This window comes from Felis catus, chromosome E1 (assembly GCF_018350175.1).
Source record: "Felis catus isolate Fca126 chromosome E1, F.catus_Fca126_mat1.0, whole genome shotgun sequence".
Classification (NCBI taxonomy): domain Eukaryota; kingdom Metazoa; phylum Chordata; class Mammalia; order Carnivora; family Felidae; genus Felis; species Felis catus.
The window spans coordinates 17840114-17862340 of NC_058381.1; the positions used below are offsets into that span (position 1 = coordinate 17840114).

General features: G+C 55.8%; 1 protein-coding gene across 4 annotated transcripts in view; it reads left to right on the forward strand.

Moving 5' to 3' along the window:
• The window catches only part of SEZ6 (seizure related 6 homolog), a 46037-nt gene extending 24905 nt beyond the window's left edge, over positions 1-21132 (forward strand). Inside the window, exons 4-17 of one of the 4 annotated variants that reach the window (XM_023244601.2) lie at positions 7837-8032; positions 12294-12479; positions 15325-15493; positions 15636-15802; positions 16380-16574; positions 16822-16960; positions 17071-17267; positions 17858-18052; positions 18459-18650; positions 18756-18953; positions 19222-19260; positions 19512-19629; positions 19714-19816; positions 19980-21132. In XM_023244601.2, coding sequence (XP_023100369.1) covers positions 7837-8032; positions 12294-12479; positions 15325-15493; positions 15636-15802; positions 16380-16574; positions 16822-16960; positions 17071-17267; positions 17858-18052; positions 18459-18650; positions 18756-18953; positions 19222-19260; positions 19512-19629; positions 19714-19816; positions 19980-20012 — 2127 coding nt within the window. In that variant the 3' untranslated portion in view covers positions 20013-21132. The remainder of the gene's footprint in view (positions 1-7836; positions 8033-12293; positions 12480-15324; positions 15494-15635; positions 15803-16379; positions 16575-16821; positions 16961-17070; positions 17268-17857; positions 18053-18458; positions 18651-18755; positions 18954-19221; positions 19261-19511; positions 19630-19713; positions 19817-19979) is intronic. The other 3 variants (XM_023244602.2, XM_023244603.2, XM_023244604.2) reach the window with 3 other exon arrangements.
• Positions 21133-22227: the final 1095 nt, after the last annotated feature.

The window sequence follows — 22227 nt, forward strand, 5'->3', positions numbered from 1 at the left end:
ACTCAGTGCCGCTTAATTAAGGTAATTAATGTAAAATCATCACCTAATGAGAGGTGGCACCGGCTGTGGCTCACCGGGTGGAAGGCGCCAGCTGCAGGTGTGGGAAAGGGGATGGGAAGGGGCAGATGCCAGGCTGGGTGCCCTCCTACAGGCCCGAGCTGGCTGCGCTTGCCCCCAGAGCCTACCGTCCCCACTGAAGCCCACTGGGCCAGGCTAGGCCCAGTCCTGGTACTCTCCACAATGGAGCAAGACGCCGGCTTTGCCTGCCCCCAGCCACGCCATGGCCCCGGGCACGAGCCCCACCCTAGACGCCCCCCCCCCCCCCCGCCGCCATATAAGCCCTGTGTCTGTTGTCTGGTGCCGCCACATTTTTTTTTTTCATCAGAATGCAAAAGCTGTTACCAGGCAACCTTGAGATGAAGCCCTGCCACAGCCCTGGATCGCTGTGTGGAAATGTGGCAGGCAGGTACTGGCTGCCTCACCACCTCTACCTCACCACCGTGGGGCAGAGTCCTTGGGGACCCTGTTGGCCCCGGTGGTCTGACTTAGAGTCTGAGGCCACGGCAGGAAGGGCCAGGAAGGAAGGGGCAGAATCAGCCAGGGCTGAAGCGAGAGTTAAGGTCCGTCTCCTTCCAGGGCCAGTTCTGGCAACCTCTACCCCTGTCTGGGCCTCCTTGCCACACCACACCACACCACGCAGGCTTTGGAACCTGAAGAATTACGGATACTGCAGACCAGTACCCATGGAGAGTGGGAAACACTGAGGCTAGCAAGGACAGGGAATTGCCCAAGTCACTCAGTTAATCAGTAACTAATGTGGTTTGGCGAATGAATCCGTTCTCCAAATGTAAACTGAGCAATTACCGTGTGCCAGACCCTGTGCTGGTGTTAGACACAGTTCCTGCGGGAGACAGAAGTCCTAAACAGAATGCTCGGCGCCGTCGGGATGGAGTGGGAAGCGCAGGGCACTGTGGGAATTCCAGGATGGGGCACGCTTCACCGGCCTGGAGGGCCGGAGAAGGATTTCTGGTGGCAATGAGACCTGCTCTGGGGCCTGACAGGTGAGAGGTCAGCAGACAAGCCTGGGCTGAGAAGCAGCGGGTATGTCAGACTGGCCGTTTGAAGGTTGCCAGGCAGTTTGGGACAGGTGACTTTATTGCACAGGAACAGAAGGTGAGCTTAGGGGCTTCTGGGTTGCACTCCTGCCAGGCGCTAGGCCTGAAATCGGGGCTCTTCTGCCCAGGGCAGTAGGGGATGAAATGGGTGAGGCAGCCGGAAGGCCTAGAGGGTGCCTGTGGCTCCTTGAGACTGGGGAAAGGCTTGTGGCTTCTCTCCATTGTGGGTAAGTCCCTGCCTGCCCCTCCATGAATTCACAGGGATGGCTCAGGGTAGGTGGAAGGGATGGAATCCAGGCAGGAGGGATGAGAGAAACCATGAGAGGAGAAGAGCATGTTAAGGACCCACAAGTCACATCCCTGACACCATGCTGAGCCCCTGCCATGTGACCACAACCCTGGCTAAAGTCCGGGGCCCCAGACAAGACCCTTTGCATGAGGAACAGCCTCACGGGTTCCAGAATCCCTAACGCCCCAGCTCTTCATGTCTTGGACCACAGCCCCTCATCACCCTGCCTCCCTCCCTTCGGGGTGCTGCAGCTATTGGTGAGGCTGGACGTCTGAGCCGCCCACAGGAAGGAGACAGGCCAGGCCCTCCGTAATCAGAGGAGGTTTTCCTGTGTCAGCTGGGGTCAGGCACTGGGCTAGGCTCTTTCTTGTGAGATCCAGAGAAGCCCCTTCAGGATGGCCCATGGGGGTCCCATCCCTTGTCCAGGCAGCCGGTCTCCCCCGAGGGCTCCAGGCCTTTCTGGGCCTGGCGTGTGCCTCTCATTGCACTTGGCATTCCAAGAGCCTTCCCACTGCCAGCCTCCATCTTGGCTTGGCTGTTCTCTGTACCATCTGGAGCCTGGGCACAGCTGCTCATAGTCCCTACCCTCGTGCCCCAGGTGGCTGCACTGGAACACAGCTCTCCCGTGCCAGGTCAGCCGCCAGCATGATAGCCGGAACACTGGGACCGGGCCTGGTGTGGACACCAGTAGGGTAGCCAGTCAACCTCCGGCCCAGGAGGTTTCTGGGCAACCTCCTCTTTTCTGGCTCCTGGAAGGCGAATCTGAGGGGGCTCTCGGGGGCACAGGCAGGTCTAGCCCCACGGATTTAGGCCATTCTCCCCATCCCCAAGGCAGACTCAAGCTCATAAGAGCTTGCGAACAGGCATCAGTTCCGACAAGAGCACAGAGGCTGTCGTGAGGGACCGGGGCTCCAGTCCTGCCTCTGCACCCCATCTCTTGGTACCTGGGCAGAGCCCCTGGCCTTTTCTGGACTGGTTTCCCTCTCTGTAAAAGGAGACGAACCAAATGATGCGGAAGGGCCCTCCCAGCCAGTCCCTCTGAGCACGTCTCCTTTTTGGGGTTCAAGAATTTCCCTCGTAAGCCAGACTGGACAGTAGCCCCTCCAGCTCTTGACCCTGCTTCCTGCTTCCTCGCAGCTGTAGAACCTGAGCCAGAGAGAGGGTGGCTCCCAGGTCCGGTGCCTCCTAGGCAGAGCCTGGCAGACCTGAGGCTAAGGGTCTTTTGGTGACAGCTGTCACCATGGCAAGAGCCATGGTCTTACCAAGGTAGGGCCCAGATCTCCCCAGGAAAGGGGAAGAGGACTGCTAAGCTGTGCTTGTTCTGTGCTAAGCCCCTTACAGGTAGGATCTAACTTAATCCTTACAGCCCTATCAGGTTGGTACAGCCATCCCATTTCACACACGAAACTGGGGTTCAAAAAGGTCACGTGACCTGCCCAAGGCCCTTTCAAGTGGTCGGTGATGGAGCCAGGGTTTGATTCCAGGACTTAAGAGCACCTGTTCTTCCCCCGGCCCAGGCGATTGGGCAGGTGTGGTGAATCTAAAAAGGGAGTTCAGCTGGGGACTGTTGGTGGGGGGCTCTACCCAATCCCTTTTCTCAACTCAGCCCTGCCTGCTCCTGTAAGACACCCACCTCGAATTCCTCCAGTTGGGGAGCAGGGCCTGGGGCGCTGTGCATGAAGACAAAGCACTGGACCAGGAATCGGAGGTCCTGGCCTGGAGTCCCGGCTTTGCTTTGGATTTACTGGGTGACCCAAAGAGGAAGTCTCAACATCTCTGATTACAAGATTCCCTTATCTATAGGGTGGAGGTAAACGCAATCTGCTCTGCCTCCCTTGTTGAGATTTTGTGAGATCTGAGAGGATAATGGATGTGAAAAAAGCTTTGAAAACGGTAAAGGGTCTCATGGGAAAAATTGTGATTATCATAATATTGTTTGGAGTGGAGAGGCACAGGGATGGGTGGAGCACGAGAGCGTGAGGGAGCACGTGGGTGTAGGGGAGCACGTGGGCGTGGGGAGCACGAGGGTGTGGGGGGGCACGTGGGTGTGAGGACACACGTGTGCCAGGCCAAGTGTTCGAGGAGGCTGTGTGCATCAACTTGGGTCTATGTCAGAGTATATGCATGGGTGTTGGTGACCAGGAGGGTTTAGTGGAGCAGGGCCTGTGGCCAACTTCTGGGGGCTGAAGGCTCAGGTGCCAGGGGTGGGGCTCACACACCAGAGTCATCCTTGAGCTCACCTGCCTGTGCAGAGTTTTACTTGGGGGATGGTGGCACCATCCCATCCATGAATCATACCATCAGGGCATGTTCTGGAGACCCGACTGGCGGCTTCCATGGGGACAGACAGGCCAGTCAAGGCTGATGGTCTGGGGTTGGCAGAGCACAACCTACATCCTCCCCACCTCCCATTCAGGAAAGAGTCAGCCTCCTCAAAGTGGCTATATTTCCTCCCTTGAACTGACCCCATGGTCTGCTGGAAGCCGGGCAGTGCTAGACAGGGTCCTGGGGGAACTGTCCTCGCCTCCCTCGGCTCTATTTTCCCCCTGCCTGGCCCCCAGCTCCCACTCTTGTCACCGGCTAGGGGTGTGGGAAGACAGCCCTTGTGAGCAGAGCTGACATTTCAATCTGTCTCCCAAGCTCTTCAGATGCCTGCAAATTGCATCAAGACTTCATCACCCTCCTTGTCCAACACTCAGCCCTGTCTGGCCCCTGTCAGGCCTGGCCTTCAAACAAGTGACAAATTACATTGCAGCCACTGCAGCAGGCCTGCAAGTGGGTGCTGGGAACCCAAGGGACCAGGGCTGCCCAGACAGCCTCTCGCAGAGAACAGGGTGCCTTCTGGATGTGAGCCCTGGGCAACCCAGGCCCACTCCCTTCTGTGATCTCATGGCAACCCTCACTGCCAAGCTGGGCTGAAAGCCAGGCTGGCTGGAGGGGGCTATGCCTTCTCTTGATCAGAGGGGACCAGGGCCCTCAGTTCCCAGTTTTCCCAGTTTTACCCCGGGCTTCGGGGGTGGGGTCGAAGGATGGCTATTGAGAACATAAATCTCAACATCTTGGAAAAAGCCAGATCTGGCCAACACCCACCCCACACTAAACCCGGTGGGCCTGGGGTCTGGGAATACAGATGTATGGACATCTGGATGTCTGGATGGCTTTCTGCAGGTAACACCGCCATGAGGTGGGGAGGGAAGGAATTGCCTTTGCCTCCAGCAAAGCGAGATTCTGCTACTTAACGCTTTTTGTGACCTTTTGCTGAGTTCCTTAGCCTCTCTGAGCCTATGTTTACTTACGGGGGATCTTACCACCTACCTTATGGAAGTGTGGTGAGAACGAAATCCTATCTATAAACAGAACGAGGCTGGACACATTGTAGGTGCTCCACAAACGGTCATTGTTATTGTGGGGCTGCCTCCGCTGGTGGCAAAACAGCGGGGTCAGGAGCTGGAAGCTGTAGGTCAAGGGACGTTTACGGGAACTAGGAAAAAGGCTACGTTCATTTCCCTGCAGCGATGTCCTCCCTTCCTCCTCCTCCCCAGGACCTCTCAGACCCACCTGCTCCACGCTCTCCCTGAGCCTGCAATCCCTCCGTTCCCCCCTAGAGGATTCCTGCTGCATGCATTCAGTGCCACTTAAGTCAGAATTATATGCTGCCTGGCGTCTCTCGATAATTACAGATTCCACGTGTGTGAGTCTTGTTTGCCCAACTCTAGAATCACAGAATCTCCAAGTTTGAAGGGACCTCATCCAGCCTCTGCCTGCAGCAGCAATTCCCTGAGGAATGTCCCCGGCAGATGGTCAGGCAGCCTCCACCCGAACGTGCCCTGTAAGAGAGCGCCCCGCGGAGAGGCAACACTGCCGGCCCAGCACCCCGCCTTGAGCCTTCTTTTTGGCCCCAAAGACCCACTAGGTCTTTTCTCCCAGACAGAGGAGTCCCCGGGGCACATCTGTCCTCAGCACCCACAGTCTGAGGGGCCCAGAGCGTGACTGTCTCCTTGGATCCGGCTGGGCTTGGCATCCATCATCCTCTGTGCTTCTCAGCTCACAGGGATCTGGCGAGGAATGTACCTCCCCTTGTCCACACAGTCACTCTCTCCACACAGATTTATTGCAACTGGCCGTTGAAGAGCGCATTGTGACCCCGAACGCCACCCTGGGCTCTAATGGAGAGGTACAGAGAGGTGGGGAGGCCCTGAGGCAAAGGAACGGACTGGCCTGGATTGGGAGGCAGAGGGTGGTGGTCCCGAGATCTGAAAGAATGACCAGCTTCAGCAGGAAGGCAAGAAGGAGGGCATTCCCTGCGCAGGGTCCTGCGTATACAAATGTCCAGAGGGGAGCGGGGAGGTGTAGCCTCTGCTCGCAGTGCCGGTAAGCGAGGCTGGCAAAGCCACTGGGGCCAACTGTGAGCTGGGAAGTTTGGACCTTGTCCTCTGGGCAGTCTGAGGTCGCGAACAGGGTAGGAGAGAGACATAATCTGATCTGAGCCAGCCAGGACCCAGAGATGAGCTGGGGATGGGAGGGGGCAAGGCCATTCTCCAGGTGAGAAAAAATGTGCAGGAGGTGATCAGAGCTAAGGGATAAAGAGAAAGGGCCAACTGGGACATATGGGAAGGAACAGATCTCTGGGCTCCTTGTACCAGGCCACACTGCCACTTCCCCTCTGGGCAGTCTATTGCTGTCCAATCCTTGTTTGACTGAATGAAGGCATGGAGCCCAGAAGGATGATCCAGGGATTGAGGGCCTGAGGATTGGGGTGGTGGCAGAGAGGCCTGGGACAATCAGAGGGAAGACTGGAAAAAGAGGCCCAGAGGAACACCTGGGTGACTCAGTCGGTTGGGCGTCCGACTCTCGACCACGCAATTCGTGAGTTCGAGCCCCGCATCGGGCTCCACGGATAGCGCAGAGCCTGCTCGGGATCCTTTCTCTCCCCTCTATCCGCCCCTCCCCGACCCCCTCTAACAAAATAAATAAACATTTTTAAAAAAGAGAGAGAGGCCCAGAGAAGAGACACTGATGGCCGAGAAGTGCAGGCGCACAGCGTAAGGCCTGGCTGCACAGGCCAAGTTGGGCAGGGCCCCGAGGGCCACGGCAAGGCATCAGGACTAGATAGTGGGGGGTTGGCAGGCTCCACGGAGCGCCACCAGAGGATTTCAGCAAGGAAGCGCTACGACGGGCCACAGGTTGCAGCTATTAGCTGGCTGCAGTTCAGAAAGTATTGATGCAGAGGGAGGAGTGGGTGAAGCCCTGCAGGCAGAGAGGCGGCCGCAGTGATCCCAGTGAGTAATAGTTGTGAGGAGCCGGGAAGTGGCAGGGGGATGAAGAGTAATAAGAAAATTGGGGTCCAACAGACAGGATTGAATGACTGATCGGAGGCAGAGTATAAGGGAGGAGGCCAGATGCCAGTTTCTAACTTGGGCATGCACATGGACGGTGAGGGAAGCTGCTGGCTGGGTGTGGGGTGGCTCAGTGTGGGGCAGGCTGGATATGGGGTCCAGCAGGGGGTGTCCAGGGGAAGCTGGATCTGATGCTTAAGACCTCACATGGCTGGCCGGGCCCTTGGACACCTATCTAGTTCAACATACCTACTCCACCCCACTTTACAGAAGGGAAAACCAAGCCCAGAGAAGTGAAGGGATAGGAAGCAGCAGGTGTCCTGGTGTCATTGAAAACCTTTGGAGATGGGGCGCCTGGGTGGCACAGTCTGTTAAGCTTCTGACTCTTGATTTCGACTCAGGTCATGATCCCAGGATCGTGGGATGGAGCCCCGCATCAGGCTCTGCACTGAGCATGGAACTTGCTTGGGATTCTCTCTCTTTCTCTCTCTCTCTCTCTCTCTCTCTCTGCCCCTCTCCCCCACTCACACATGTTCTCTCTCTCTCAAATTAAAAAAAAAAAGAAAAGAGGGGTGCCTGGGTGGCTCAGTCGGTTAAGCATCTGACTTCGGCTCAGGTCATGATCTCACGGCTTGTGAGTTCGAGCCCCGCGTCGGGCTCTGTGCTGACGGCTCGGAGCCTGGAGCCCGCTTCGGATTCTGCGTCTCCCTCTCTCTCTGCCCCTCCCCCGCTCACACTCTGTCTCTCTCACACACAAATAAATAAACATTAAAAAAATTATTAAAAAAAAAAAAAGGAAAGGAAAAGAAAAAGAAAAGCTTTGGAGACAGAAAGGCATGCTTACAAATTCCAGTTCTGCTAATAATATTTATGTGACCTTGGGATACGAACTTCAGATCCAGGCTCCCGGGGTTACTGGGAAGTGAAATGAGCTTCTCCTGCACTCAAGAGCCTAGTTCAGGGCCTGAGGGCTCAAGTAGCCAAGCGGCCCTGAGGATTGGCCATGCCTGGGGCCTCTGGGAGCCTGTGGGCAGCAGGGCTCAGTCAGCAGGAAGAAACCTGACTGCTCTGCTTTGCTGTGTCTATCCCACCACAGGTCCAGAACATCAGCCTCCGAGAGGGGGAGGTGGTGACTGTGGAGGGCCTGGGGGGGCCTGACCCGCTGCCCCTGGCCAACCAGTCCTTCTTGCTGAGGGGCCAGGTCATCCGTAGCCCCACCCACCAAGCAGCACTGAGGTTCCAGAGCCTCCCACCACCTGCTGGACCTGGCACCTTCCATTTCCACTACCAAGGTAGGCCTGGGCAGCGGAGGGAGGAACCAGCCCAGAGTGGGTGCCCTCCTCGGGATCTCTGGTGCTATTATAGTGTGTATAGGGGGTGGAGGGGAGACGGGGGACAGGCACAGATGCCCAGTGAAGCTCTGTACGACTAAAGGTGATTGTTTAGTTGTACAGAGACACATCAGACACCTCCAGAACCTTCCTTCCTCCACCTACTACCCTGTAAGGAACTGGTTGTGAAGGGGGCCCGACACAGAACCAGGTAGCCTCAGGGGTGCCCCTTGCCATCTATTCATTCATTCATTCATTCGTTCATTCAGTAAACGTTTCCTAGGCATCTGCTCTTTGCCAGGCCTGTGCTGGACACTGACAATATCAAGATGAACTCTCCAAGTCCTTGCCCTCAAGGAATTCAGAATCTCTAGGGGAGGCAGACCCTTAAACAAGCAGTAGCAATAAAAGCCATCTCCCCCAAATTCAAGGGGGCCAAGGTCAAAGGGGCTTGATAATGACCGACGGGAGGTCCTTTGCTACCAACCTGGCCTTCCTGAACTGCCTCATTCACCCTAGACCTGTCTCAGGCCCCAGTCAGCTCAGAACACCTCTGGAAATAAGGGAGTGGCAAGATATAACGGGAAAATCACAGACTCGGGAGATGGGAAGATCTGTGTCTAAATCTCCTTCCCATTGGTTGACCTTGGACAGGCCATTTGACCACTGTGACCTTCTTTTCCTCCGCTGTACAATGTGACCAATATACCTACTCCATAAAGTCATGATGAGGATTATACAAAAGGGTTCATGTGAAGCGCCTAGCACTTAGGATGTTCCATGAACTTAGTGTGCTCCGTGAAGGAACCGAAACAAGTATTAACGAGCTGGCAGGATGGGAAAGGGAGGAAAAGGGGCTTGCCTCTGCCCCTCTTCCATCAGCATCTCTCCTGGCCCCCTTTCCCCAGGCAAAGTCTTCTGGACCCCTTGTACTGCTGTAACAGGGTAACCGGTTCAGACTGGGAGTGCTAATGGGGAAATAATTGGTGTGAACAATTACGGCATTGCCCTGCGTTATCAATAGGGGCCCACTTCTGCAGCTCCGCAGGGTCCACAGCCCAGGGAGGAGGACAGGCGCCGGAGACACAGATGCTGGAACCACCTAAGAAGCACTTGCCCCTCTCTAGCCTCTCCACCCAAACTGGGAGAGCAGTCTGGTGTGGCAGCATGGAGCCTGGCGGTGGGCATGGGCTGCCCAGGGTCTTGGCAGAGGCAAGGGGCCAGCTGAGGCAAGGGCCAGCCTCCCTAATGGCTCATCAATCCTCCCTAGCAGTGGGCATAATTTCACGCCATGGTAACCTTCTCTGTTGCCGCAAATTCCTTCGCACAAAACCCTGGACCTTCTCTCTGTTGGGCCAGACAAAGGTGGCTGGAAGGCAGGGAGCTGGAGGCCTGGCAAGGGGTGCAGACCCCAAGGAGGGGCTAGGATGGCCCAGCCCTGCCTCCTGCTCGGCTCCCAGAAGCCCTCCCTCCTCGGCCCAGTTTTTGTCAATGATCAGCTCTTTCCTTAATGAGTGTAATTCCCCTAATTATAGGCTGTAATTAGCCCTGATCCCAGAGATGGGAACAGGAGGAGCATGTGCTCACACGCGTGTCTCCCTGGGCTGGAGAAAGAGGGTGCCAGAAGAGGGGGCGAGGGGACTAGTACCCACATCACTGCCGGAGCTGTCCAAGATAATGTTGGAGATCACAAGCATGGGCCCCCACAAGGGCTTCATCTGCAGAATCCAAGTTCCACCTCCCCTCCCACAGCCTCAGGCAGGGTGAGGAAGCAGAGGGCGCTGCCAGGCATGCCCCTCCTCCCTCCTGAGCATTCCTGGCACCGGACTTGGCCCCAGAAACAGACGCCAGGGAGAAAATAGCTCAACAGATTGCAGTCATCCAGGCTCCCTGGGAACGGTAGTCATGGCAACAGGAGGAAGCTCCTCCCGGGAAGTGGCCTTTCTGGAGTCTGGGGGCTTCCTCATCTGCCCCCCGCCTCCTGCTCTCACCTCATCCCAGCCCAATTTCCTAATCTGTGAAATGGGGGACCTCCCTTCCCAGAGTTGTGATAGGAACTCCCAGGAAAGATTTAAGTACATCTGACTCGTGGCCTAGACCTCCCTGGGTGTCACCCCTCTCTTCTGCGCTCTGGGTAGGGTGCCCCACCCTCTTTTCCCCATCCCTCCCCAGGTCTGTCCCCAGATCACTGTAAGCGGCCACCACGGTAACCAATCACCCAGGGCAGGCTTGTCTGTTGCTCACAGGTTTCTCTGACTCCTGAGCCCAGGTTTCTACTTCACCTAGGGAAGCAGGTGGGAGAGGGGACATGGAAGGCTCTAGAGGGAGGAGCTTCACGTGCCCACCCTACCACTCACTGGCTGCATGATGAGGTCAAGTCCCTCAGTCTCTCTGAACCTTAGTGTTCCCTACCTGAAAATGAGTTACTAACCCATAGCTTGCCTTCCTGCCTCCCAAACGTGTTGTAGACATCAAGCAAGAAGAACATGAAGGCATTTTAGAAACTGGAAGGTGCCTGCAGATGTGAGGTGCTTGTATCAATCAAGATTATAAACAATAACAGCAGGCTGGCACATTTGGTGTTTGTTCTGTGCCCGGCATTGCACACAGGTCCTCTCAGTTAACCTCTCACGTAACACTGGATGCAATACTCTAAATGGGTGGGTAAACAAGGAAACTGAGGCATGGAGAAGTTTGGCAGCTTGCCCAAGGTGGCACAGCAAGTAGGGGAGCCTATATTCAAACCCAGGCAGTCTGACCCCAGAACCACCCCCTAAGTGCCGCCCTGTCCTGCCTTGCCAATCACAAGTAACCACTCGTTGGCCATGAGACATGGAAGAATGTGAATCATCCTCTCTCTTTTCACAAGCCCAGTAACTACAACCAGGAGAGGTGAAAATCACAAAACTCATTTCTGGATTCTGTTCTGCCCAGAGGCAACCCCCCTTTTTCTATTCACACAAATCACACAGAGGCCAGCAGAGCTCCTGCCTCGACCTCTCTTCCCATCCACCTAGTGCTACCAGTAAGGGTGGGCCCCTCCACCCAAGATCCTCAGTCTAGACAATCCCCATCCCTCTCACGACCCCCAAGAGTTTTCAGACTCTGTAGCCCAAGGCTTCATTCAGCCTGTCTCCTTGACCCCTCTGGCCTTCTTTCCCACCTCTCCGACCCAAGCGCTGACCTCCATTTTTAGCTATCACCCCAGCTTGGCTCCAGGTTAGGACTTGCCAGGTTGTTTTATAGGATTTGCTGCCACCGTCCGGTCACACTTGGTATGACAATTCCAAAAGTTCCCAAGTTTCCCAAGGCAACTTGTCCTTCCCCCAACTTCCAAGAAGGCGTTCCCTGCCTCCCCACCCTCGCCCCATCCTGTTTTTAAAAGAAGTCCACAGCCCTTGCCAATGAATACTGGAAAAGCTTTTTACTGTCTGACTTCAATCGTTCTGGCTGTAATTCCTATTCGTCCCCTATAGGAAAAATAATATCAGTACATCAGGATAGTCTTATTATTTCAAGTGCTTTCATATCTATAAGTCATTCAATAAACACTTCTTTTTTAAAATTTTTTAATGTTTATTTTTAAGAGAGAGAGAGACAGAGTGCTAGCAGGGGAGGGGCAGAGAGAGAGAGAGAGAGAGAGAGAAGCAGGCTCCAGGCTCCAAGTCAGTCAGCCCAGAGCCTGATGCAGGGCTCGAACTCACAAACTGTGAGATCATGACCTGAGCCAAAGTTGGACGCCCAACCGACTGAGCCACTCAGGCGCCCCTTTCAATAACCGTTTCATAAAGATGTGCTATCAGCTACATTCCAGGGATACCAAACTGAATAAAATACTATCCCCTTCATTCTCTTAATAACCCCATAGGTAGGCTGGCATTTTGAATCTCATTTAACAAATGAGGTGGGACACAGAAAGGCTAAATAATCTGCCAAAAGTGTCAGAAAGCTTGGACCAGAACCTAAGCCTTCTAACTTCCAGCTCTGTGCTTGTTCCACTAACCAGCCTAGGCTGCTGGACATTTCACTGGCACCTTCCGGGGAGGGGATCAGAGTCTTTTCTGGCATTCCTGGTGCTTCCTCTGGCCCCGAGTGATGCCTCCAGGCAGACTGTGGCAGGCCCCTTTTGCCCTGGCTATGACTCAGCCCCACAACACAAACACACACACACACACACACACACACACACACACACACAGTGTCACTCATTTTCTCTCTGCAGCCTATCTCCTGAACTGCCACTTTCCCCGGCGTCCTGCTTATGGAGCTGTGACTGTCACCAGCCTCCACCCGGGAGGCAGCGCCCGCTTCCGCTGTGCCACTGGCTACCAGCTGAAGGGTGCCAGAATCCTCACTTGTCTCAATGCCACCCAGCCCTTCTGGGATGCCCAAGAGCCTGTCTGCATTGGTAAGTGGCTCCAGGAGACCCAGTGCTCAACAGGGAAGTAAGTTGGGGGGGGGGCAGGGGGGCGTTGGAGATCATCCCTGCTCTCTGCTCCTGCCTGGAACCTTCATTTGGTCTCCATAAGAAAGCCAGAAAATGGCCACACACCTCAGTAGCATTTATCCAACCACCCTCCTTGAGCACTTCTGACGTAGAGGCACCACCAGTACAGAGCTAAATTAAACAGGTACCGTGCCCTCAAAGAGCCCACAATTCCAGGAAGTGGGAGAAGAAGGAAGCGCACGGATCACCAATTTCCAGAGCAGGAAGTAAAAAGCACCAGTGAAGAACAGCAAACAGACCTGGGCAGGGAGGAAGCAATCATTCCTAGTTGGGTATTTAGGAGGCTTCCTGGGGCAAGTGACATTGAAGTTTTAACATTTCAATGGAGGGAACAGCGCAGGCTTTGACAACAGAGGCAACGAGTTGAGGGAGTGTTTAGGGACTCAGAAAATAGCCAGGGAGGAGCTCAGAACTATTCCTCAGGAGAGCCAGCCAGATGGTGTCTGGAGGCCAGGAGGCTGGCCAGGCAAGAGGGTCTGAAATTAGTGACTTTGGTAATGGAGAGCAGGGAAGAGGTTCCAGAGACACAGATGAGGGAAGAGGGGCGAGCGGAAGGAGACTTCCTCCCAGGTTCCAGTCCTGGATGATCAGGAAGTCTGAGGTTGCTGTCATTGGAGAGGGGCTTGTTGGCAGAAGGAAGATGGAGTGTTCAGTCTGCAGTGTGAAAGTCAGCTTGGACGTCTTTTTTTAATTTTTTTAAAATTTATTTATTTTTGAGAAAGAGAGAGAGCATGAGCAGGGGAGGGGCAGAGAGAGTGAGAGACAAGAATCTGAAGCAGGCTCCAGGCTCCGAGCTGTCAGCACAGAGTCACATATGGGGATCGAACTCACAAACCACGAGACCATGACCTGAGCTGAAGTCGGACGCTCAACCGACTGAGCCACCCAGACGCCCCTTTTCTTTTCTTTTCTCTTGTTCTTCTTGCTCTTTTTTTAATCGCTTGGGCTCTTGAGCCTTCTCTCATTTTATAAGCTCTTCCTGGGTGCTAGGCACAAGCAGAGGCGAATAAGCCAGATGTGGTCTCTGCCCTCAAGGAGCTCTCTGGCAAGTAGGAATTCTGGCATACAGCAGGTTCTGCGCAAACAGGGCTGTGACGGGGTGAATTCAGGGCATGGGAAGGATCCAAGGGAGGGAGAGCTGCTCCAAAATGAGGAAGGAGGAAAAGAAAGCTTCCCAGGGAGAAAGCATGGAGGGACTACAAGAATGTGAGCCCAGGGAAGTGGGTTGGATTCTTGAGACAGCACATGCAAAGGTGTGGAGGCAGAAAGCAGCACGGTGGAGTGAGGAAGTGCTGAGGCGTGCCTAAAGAAGGTGATATATGGGATGGGGCTGAAGCTCGAGTCAAGAAAGAGCTGGGTTGGTAAAGGTTTGAATGCCACCTTGGGCTTGCATTACCTGGGGGTCACAGGGAGCCACAGACAAATTTAAGTGAAGGGTGGGGCATGACCAGATTTGCAGGGCAGTTCTGTTCTGAGACCAAACAGAAAGGTGGGTCTGCCCTCTCTGCAGAGAAGCAGAAAATCAACGCAGCCCTCTCTCCAGCTTTTTTTTTTTTAAGGTTTTATTTATTTATTTTGAGAGAGAGAGAGAGAGAGAGAGAGAGAGGAGGGGAGGGGCAAAGAGAAAGGGGTGACAGAGAATCCCAAGCAGGCTCCGTGTGCCCGATGAGGGGCTCAAACCCACAAACTGGGAGATCATGACCGGAGCCAAAATCAAGCGCTGGTCGTTTAACCAGCTGAGCCACCCAGATGCCCCCCCCCCCACCCCACCCAGGAGGAGCTTTATTAAAAAAGATTGTGCTCTCTTGAACATCTGGAGACAAAGGCGCTGTGTCTTTGCCACGGCAGCCTGGTCTCTGAGAGCAGGCAGGGGCCAGAGCTGTGTGTCTAAGAGAGGAAAGTGCTGCCTGGAACCAGCCTCACTCCGCTTGCCTTTGAAACCCCTTCTCTGGCCCCACTCAACTGCCAGGAGCTCATGGCCAAGTAACCCAGAAGTCCTCAGTGAGGGGGCCGGGAGAGCTACTCAGCCTCCCCTTGGAAAGAGGACAGTCCCAGGCCAGAGGAGTCAGCCCAGGAACAATGGGGGTAGTGATGCTATTTCAGAAAGTATGTGAGGCCAGGTCCTGGCTAGCAATGTCTGCTGAGGGCACAAGATTAGGAGGCGGATTGCGCTTTCACCAGATGTCTGTCAGCCCAGATTCTAGTCCTGCCCTCTTTTTTATATTCATTCACTCATTTTATTCAACAAACACTGAATACCAACTCTGTGCCTGCCCTGAAAAGACGTGGCCCTTGCCCCAGGGGGTCCTAGTTAAGGGACATATCCAAACAATAACTGGAGCCCCTGGTAAGGGACTTTAATAAAGTCTGCCTGGGGGGAGTTGGGGAAGGCCTCCCAGAGGCGTCAGCAGAGAGAGGAAGTGATTCACCCAGGACCCCTTGGCTAGGCCACGGCAGATCTACCACAGTCAAAGGGATTGCACATGAATCGTCTCAGAGGTGTGAAAGGTTAGGAGGAAAATGTCCCAGAGGTGTGAAAGGTTAGGAGGTAGGGAGTCCGGGCTGCCTGGGGCTGCAGGGTCACAGGGGCCAAGGACTGACCTTCAGGACCATGAAAGCAAATACCCCTGCTGCCCCATGCAGAGGATGCAAGAGCTGGGGTGGGCAGGCACGCTTGGCAGGCCGTCCAGAATCCAGTGGGTCTAGGATCCGGGATCCAGCCCACAGCCCTGGCCGTGTCTCGCAGCTGCCTGCGGTGGAGTGACCCGCAATGCCACCACCGGCCGCATCGTCTCCCCGGGCTTCCCGGGCAACTACAGCAACAATCTCACCTGCCACTGGCTGCTCGAGGCTCCCGAAGGCCAGCGGCTGCACTTACACTTTGAGAAGGTTTCCCTGGCGGAGGATGACGACAGGTGAGGGGAGGTCCTGGCCCGGTGTGGGACAGGAGTGCGAGGCCTGCTAATGCCCCGCTGGCAGGATGGGGACCCGAGCCTGGGCCACGCCCCCACCCGGGACAACGGGACCAGCCGTGCAGCCGCTCCTCTCCTGGCCCAGGCTCATCATCCGTAATGGGGACAATGTGGAGGCCCCTCCAGTGTATGATTCCTACGAGGTGGAGTACCTGCCCATCGAAGGCCTGCTCAGCTCCGGCCGACACTTCTTCGTGGAGCTCAGTACTGACAGCAGTGGGGCAGCCGCAGGCATGGCCCTGCGCTATGAGGGTGAGCCTGCTGGGGCCTCGCAGAGGTGGAGGGCTTGAACCCAGGGCCTCTTCTCTCACACCCTCCTCCCACCACCTCCATTCCACCATCCCTCCTTCCAACTTAGCCCTTGCTCAGCTAGCACTTAGCCCCACCCCCCCATCCCTCCCGTCCAGGTTGGGATTCCTACCCCATTTTTGTGGGAGACCCTTGCCTGGACCCGGGCCCTCCGCAGTCCAAGAGAATGAATCCTCTCGAGTCTGAGGAGCAAAAAAGGCCCCAACCCTTAGAGACGGAAAACTAGAGACATTCTAGAACCACTCATGCATGCATGCCTTCGTTAATTAATCCAAAAAAGAAACATTTATTGAGTGCCCTGTGTATATGAAGCACAAAACTAGGTGCTAGGAATGCAACTGCGATCAAGACGGCCTCCCGAACATGACAGGATAGGGTGCTCTGGGCATCCCGCCCCTGCTGCAAGCCTAGGACATGCATTTGTGGTCAAGAACATAAAGGCCTTGGGGCGGGAGGCAGAAGAACATCTGCCCCATGTCTGCCCCGGTTGCGACTGAGCTGGGCTGGGCCTGGTTTGTAGCCTTCCAGCAGGGCCACTGCTATGAGCCCTTTGTCAAATACGGCAACTTCAGCAGCAGCGCCCCCTCCTACCCCGTGGGCACCACTGTGGAGTTCAGCTGTGACCCTGGCTACACCCTGGAGCAGGGCTCCATCATCATTGAGTGCATCGACCCCCACGACCCCCAGTGGAATGAGACAGAGCCAGCCTGCCGAGGTCAGTAGGTGCCTGTGGATGGGTCTGCCGGGAAAAGGGAGCAGGGTGGGGACGGGAGAGCCAGCTGCAGGACCTGGGGTCTTAGGGCCCCTGTGACATGTGTGATTCAAGCTTCCCCTCGAGGAGGAGGTGGGGGCTCCCAGCGGTAGGTATTCCCGCGGGCAGGAGGCAGCCCCAGGACATAGCGCTGGGGGTGGGAGGCGGGACACCGAGGGGACGCACCTCCGGGGCCTCCCCTGCCTTCCAGCTGTGTGCAGTGGGGAGATCACAGACTCAGCTGGTGTGGTGCTCTCCCCCAACTGGCCGGAGCCTTACAGCCGTGGGCAGGACTGCATTTGGGGCGTGCACGTGGAAGAGGACAAGCGCATCATGCTGGATGTCCGAGTGTGAGTGCTCACTGGGCTAGGCCAAGCCAGCTCCTAAGCCCTGGGGCCATTTCTTGCCCAGCCCAGCCGGGGGTCCCGGGCCCATCCTCCCTGACGGTCCTCCTCCACAGGCTGCGCATAGGCCCTGGTGACGTGCTTACCTTCTATGATGGGGACGACCTGACAGCCCGGGTCCTGGGCCAGTACTCAGGGCCCCGTGGCCACTTCAAGCTCTTTACCTCCATGGCCGACGTCACCATACAGTTCCAGTCAGACCCTGGGGCCTCGGTGCTGGGCTACCAGCAGGGCTTTGTCATCCACTTCTTTGGTGAGCTTGCCCCTGCCCTGCCCTGCTGCCTGGGGGAAGAGATCGCGGCAAGCCAGAGAGGCCAGTGCCATGAGCCTGAGAGCTCTTATCTGACAAGGGAAAGCTGGACACTTTCCCAGGTGTCGCCTGAAGGAAGCCAGTCTTATTCTCAGTCTTCCCCGAGGGCACAGTGAGAGGGGGCTTTCTGTTGCAGCAAGAGAGATTTGGGTAGGCAGCGGGAAGACCATCATACCAAAAAAAGGAAACTGAGGAAAAGTGTTGGTTTCTGCCTTTCTGCCAAGCTTTAACAGCAGTGACAATTTCCCACCCTACCCGGCCCCTCTCTCAGGACTGAGGAACTGGCAGATGTCCTTTAGAAAGCAGAGCCAAAGCCTGCCTACATGATAACCCAGGAACCGAAGAGACAGAATGATCTCAGGGGCAGGCAAGGCGGGGCCCCCGGGCAGGAAGGAATGCATTGCTGAGGCTGCCCGGGCCAGGCTAGGCCCAGGACAAACGCAGGCGCTGGAGTGGCCGCACGGTGAGGAAGGCGGGCACGGACAATTTAGTGCCCGCTAAGGGCCCGCACCTTGCTGCCCCTGTGCCCCCAGAGGTGCCCCGCAATGACACCTGTCCGGAGCTGCCTGAGATCCCCAATGGCTGGAAGAGCCCGTCTCAGCCTGAGCTGGTACACGGCACAGTGGTCACTTACCAGTGCTACCCCGGCTACCAGGTGGTAGGATCCAGTGTCCTCATGTGCCAGTGGGACCTAACCTGGAGCGAGGACCTGCCCTCCTGCCAGAGAGGTGAGTGCACCTGTTCCCTGCGTTCCCTTCCTCAATGGAAGCTACAAGCCCCTCTCCTCCATTCTGAACCAGACTTCGGCTGGTATCGGCTGGTACCCTTGAGCTTCCTCCGCCTCTCATAGCCTCGGTTTCCTCACCTGTGAAATGGGGGAATGAATACCTTTTCAAAGGGTTCTCCACCAAGTACTTCAAATATTTCCTTCCCGGGAGACTGCTAGTGTCCGTTGATTCTAGCGGATGGGAAGAGGAAAAATAAGGGATACACCAGCGAAATGGTAGGGACAGACGAACAGGCGGCGGGGCCACGTGTCATGAAGATACTGGCCGACCTGGAATAAAGCCAGGGCGGGCCGGCTTTTGTGGAGTTCTACCTGGGCTGCTCTCCCCCCCCACCCCCTACCCATAGTGACTTCTTGCCACGACCCCGGGGACGTGGAGCACAGCCGACGCCTCATATCTAGCCCCAAATTTCCTGTGGGGGCCACCGTGCAGTACATCTGCGACCAGGGCTTTGTGCTGACGGGTAGTGCCATCCTCACCTGCCACGACCGGCAAGCCAGCAGCCCCAAGTGGAGTGACCGGGCCCCTAAATGCCTCCGTAAGTGTCAAACGGGTAGGAGGAGAAGCCTCCGGTAGGAGAAAAAGAAGCCACCTCTGGAGGCCAGGGGCCTGGCATCCTCACTGGGCTCTGCCTGCTTTGCAGTGGAACAGCTCAAGCCATGCCATGGCCTCAGCGCCCCTGAGAACGGTGCCCACAGTCCTGAGAAGCGGCTACACCCAGCAGGGGCTACTGTCCACTTCTCTTGTGCCCCTGGCTACGTGCTGAAGGGTCAGGCCAGCATCAAGTGTGTGCCCGGGCATCCTTCACATTGGAGTGACCCTCCACCCATCTGTAGCGCTGGTGAGTGTTCACAACTCCCGCCTGTTCCACAGGGCTGCTCTGGCAAAGATGCCAAATGCTGGGAACCAGAACTCCCCTGGCCCCACCCCCTTCACGTTACCCTTGGTCTCCCCAGCCTCTGCCAGATCCTTCTGACCTGGTGACACCAAGACAAATGCTGGGGTGGGCTCTCCTTGGACAAATCCTTCCCATGATCAGCCTCTTCCCTGCCTTAGTGGTTTGGCCCATTGGTCTCACCTCTGCCCTTGGCGCCCCCCTCTTGTTCCAGCCTCTCTGGATGGGTTCTACAGCGGCCGCAGCCTGGATGGTGAGCCCCCCGCTGAGGGCCTGGGAAATAGTCTCCCTGCCTTGGCTCTCACAGCTCCCAGGCCATGGGTTGCCCAAGCAGGGAGGGAGGAGAAAGAGAGAGGTCTGGGACCAGCAGAGCAAAAGTTCTTTCCCTGCCCCTAGCTAGCTAGAGGGAGCTGGTGGCTGGATTCTCCTGGGCAGAGGTGAGGGCAGATATGGGCTCTGGGTGACAGGGACTTCTGCCCCAATCCCGACCTCTTGTGTTTTCAGTTGCCAAGACACCTGCTGCCTCCGGCACCCTGGATGCCGCCCACATTGCAGCTGCCATCTTCTTGCCATTGGTGGTGATGGCGCTCTTGGTGGGAGGTGTGTACCTCTACTTCTCTAGGTGAGTCCGGTTTCCCTTCCTGCCCTACATACCTGACTCACTCCTGCCCAGCACTTCTGACTCACAGGATTTTCTGTCCCACAGGCTCCAGGGGAAAAGCCCCCTGCGGCTGCCCCAAACACGACCCCGCCCCTATGACCGCATTACTGTGGAGTCAGCATTTGACAATCCAACTTACGAAATTGGAGTAAGTATCTATGCCATTCTTTGCACCCTATCCAGGACCTCATCTATGCTCCCTTGGGCAGGTACCCCTGAGGGTCCCTCCAAACCCTCTCACTCTTTCCCTTTTCCTGGGGAAGGTGGATTATGGGCTGGCAAACCTTATACAAGTTTCCAACTCCAAGCAGTCTCTTTACTTTGCAGGAGACGAAAGAATATGAAGTCTCCATCTAGTTGGGGCAGCCTGGAGGAGTCAGCTCAGCCCAGCATCACAGCCCAGCAGCAGAGTTTCCAGCCTCCTGCTGTCCCTACACCTCCTGTACATACCATCTGGGAAGAGACGCCACCAATCCCTCAAGAAGCTGTGCCCTTCCCCACCTGTAATGCCCTCCAGGGCCCATTTTCTTGGTACCACTGCCCACATAGGGCCCTTCCTTGGGTTCAAGTCAGGGGGCATCTGCCTCTGGGCAGAGCACAGCTGGAGCACACGCATCAGGAACCAGCATTCTCCTGACTCTCCTTCATGCCCTGGACCTCTAGCCTGGAATCCACAAGCCGAGGAAGAGCACCTCTCTCCAGGTGACCACCATCCAGCTCGGCATGTGGCACCTTGCAGCGGGGTTAACTTGATGGTGGTGGAAACTGCACCAGGGTGCTCCTCACAGGGCCATCACTAGTGGCCAAAGCTGCTGTCAACAGTGACCTCTGGGTAGTCCTGGCATGCTGACATCAGCCCCTCGGGCGGGGAGGTCTCGAGTCCTTCTCTAAGGCCCCAGGAATGGACAGTTCTGCTTCCTGGAGGCAATAATTCTAAGGGATCCTAAGGGGCTTAGGGACCCTACCCGAAGCTCGGGTTGGGCTTCCCTAGGCACTCATGCTCCACACCAAAGCAGGCCACCCCACTGCTGCCCTAGCAGCCCTACACCCTGAGGAGAGGGAGATCTTCCCCTGATGTCAGTCTGGCTTTACAAACATCTTCTTTCCCACTAGTCCCTCCTCTAACCCCAGCCACTTGCCAGTCTCCCCTCCTGGCCACTGTGTTTTGGGATAAGGGGAGTGGGCAGGCATATTCTGGAGAGGAGCAGAGGTACAAGGGCCCAGGAGTTTGGCATGGAACATGGGGTCAGAGACCCAGGGAAAGACCCAGGAGTTGGCTACAGGCCACTTTGAACATGTAATGTATTATATGGGGTCTGGGCTCCAGAGAACAATCTTCTATTTCTGTTGTTTCCTTATTAAAATGGTGTTTTTTGGAAAAAAAAAAAAAAAAAGCAATGGCCAGGTAGATGGTACTTTCTTGGAGGGAAGGGAGTTGGGAAATAAATGAGATGTGGACATCAAGACCAGAAGGCATGCTGGACCCACCAACTGATCACTCCCAGATTTTATCAAACAAATTACATGCAGTACTCCAGGGGCTACTGTTCCAACAAAGTCAGTGCAACAGATGGCAGGTGAAATAAGAGGCCCCGGTAGGTGGCCCACAGGGGTTTGGAAGCCCAGGAATCCAACCGCTCATCTACCCCCAATGCTTCCTTTCTTCCTCTTTGCTAGGTCCAGAACTACAGTCTGGCATACTCCCAAGCTGCTCCTCAGTGCCACTGTATTGTTGGCAAGGCCCAGGAAGCCTGATGCCTCCCTCCTTCCCCTTCTTTCCCAACTAGCAATGTTTAGAAAATTGGAACCGGATTCAGAGACTGAACCCCTGAACATGAGGCCCTAGTCTGTCCTGGCCTCAGGGAACATCCAGACTATCAAGAGGAGGGGCAATGCAACTTAGGGTAGGGACTTGGCTCCTGTTTTAGCAAAAGCCCTATCCGTGGGCTCCAGAAAGAAGTTGGCTGGAGAGAATCTGCTTAAGTTTGCCATGTTTGGTCACTTGTAGCACCGGTACCCCTTCCCTATGGCTTCCCTATGGCTCCCAGCACCTCCTGAGATGAAAGTGTTAGTCCAGCCCTGGCTCCCAGCATGCATACCCACGCTTAGAGGTGTCCTCTGCATGGCTGCTCCCCAGAGTAAGAGAAAGAGGCAGGCAACAGAGTTATGGACACTTCAGAAGCCAGAAAACAAAATCCACGAAGGAAATAATGGCAGCAACCAGCACCTTCTACTTCCACAGTCTTCCAACAGAGCGGTCTTGATCACTTATGGCTGCCCACCTCCCAGCTCTACCACAGGCCTCCTCGAAGGCTGGAGAAACTCCAGCCGGTGTAGAGTGCAGTGCCTATATTAGCCACAAGAGGTCACTTCGGAAGACATCTGTATCCCACCTGCTTGCTAGCTCTCCTCAATTCCCCTGGAACAGCCAGGGCTGGAGCTCTCCAAGGTGGCACCAACTTCCAACCTCTGGGCTGACCTCACCCTCCAAGGTCTAAGAGGAAGGTGTATAGAATGATTAGTTCCCCTGGCACTTGTCAACAGAGCCAAGTATTATTT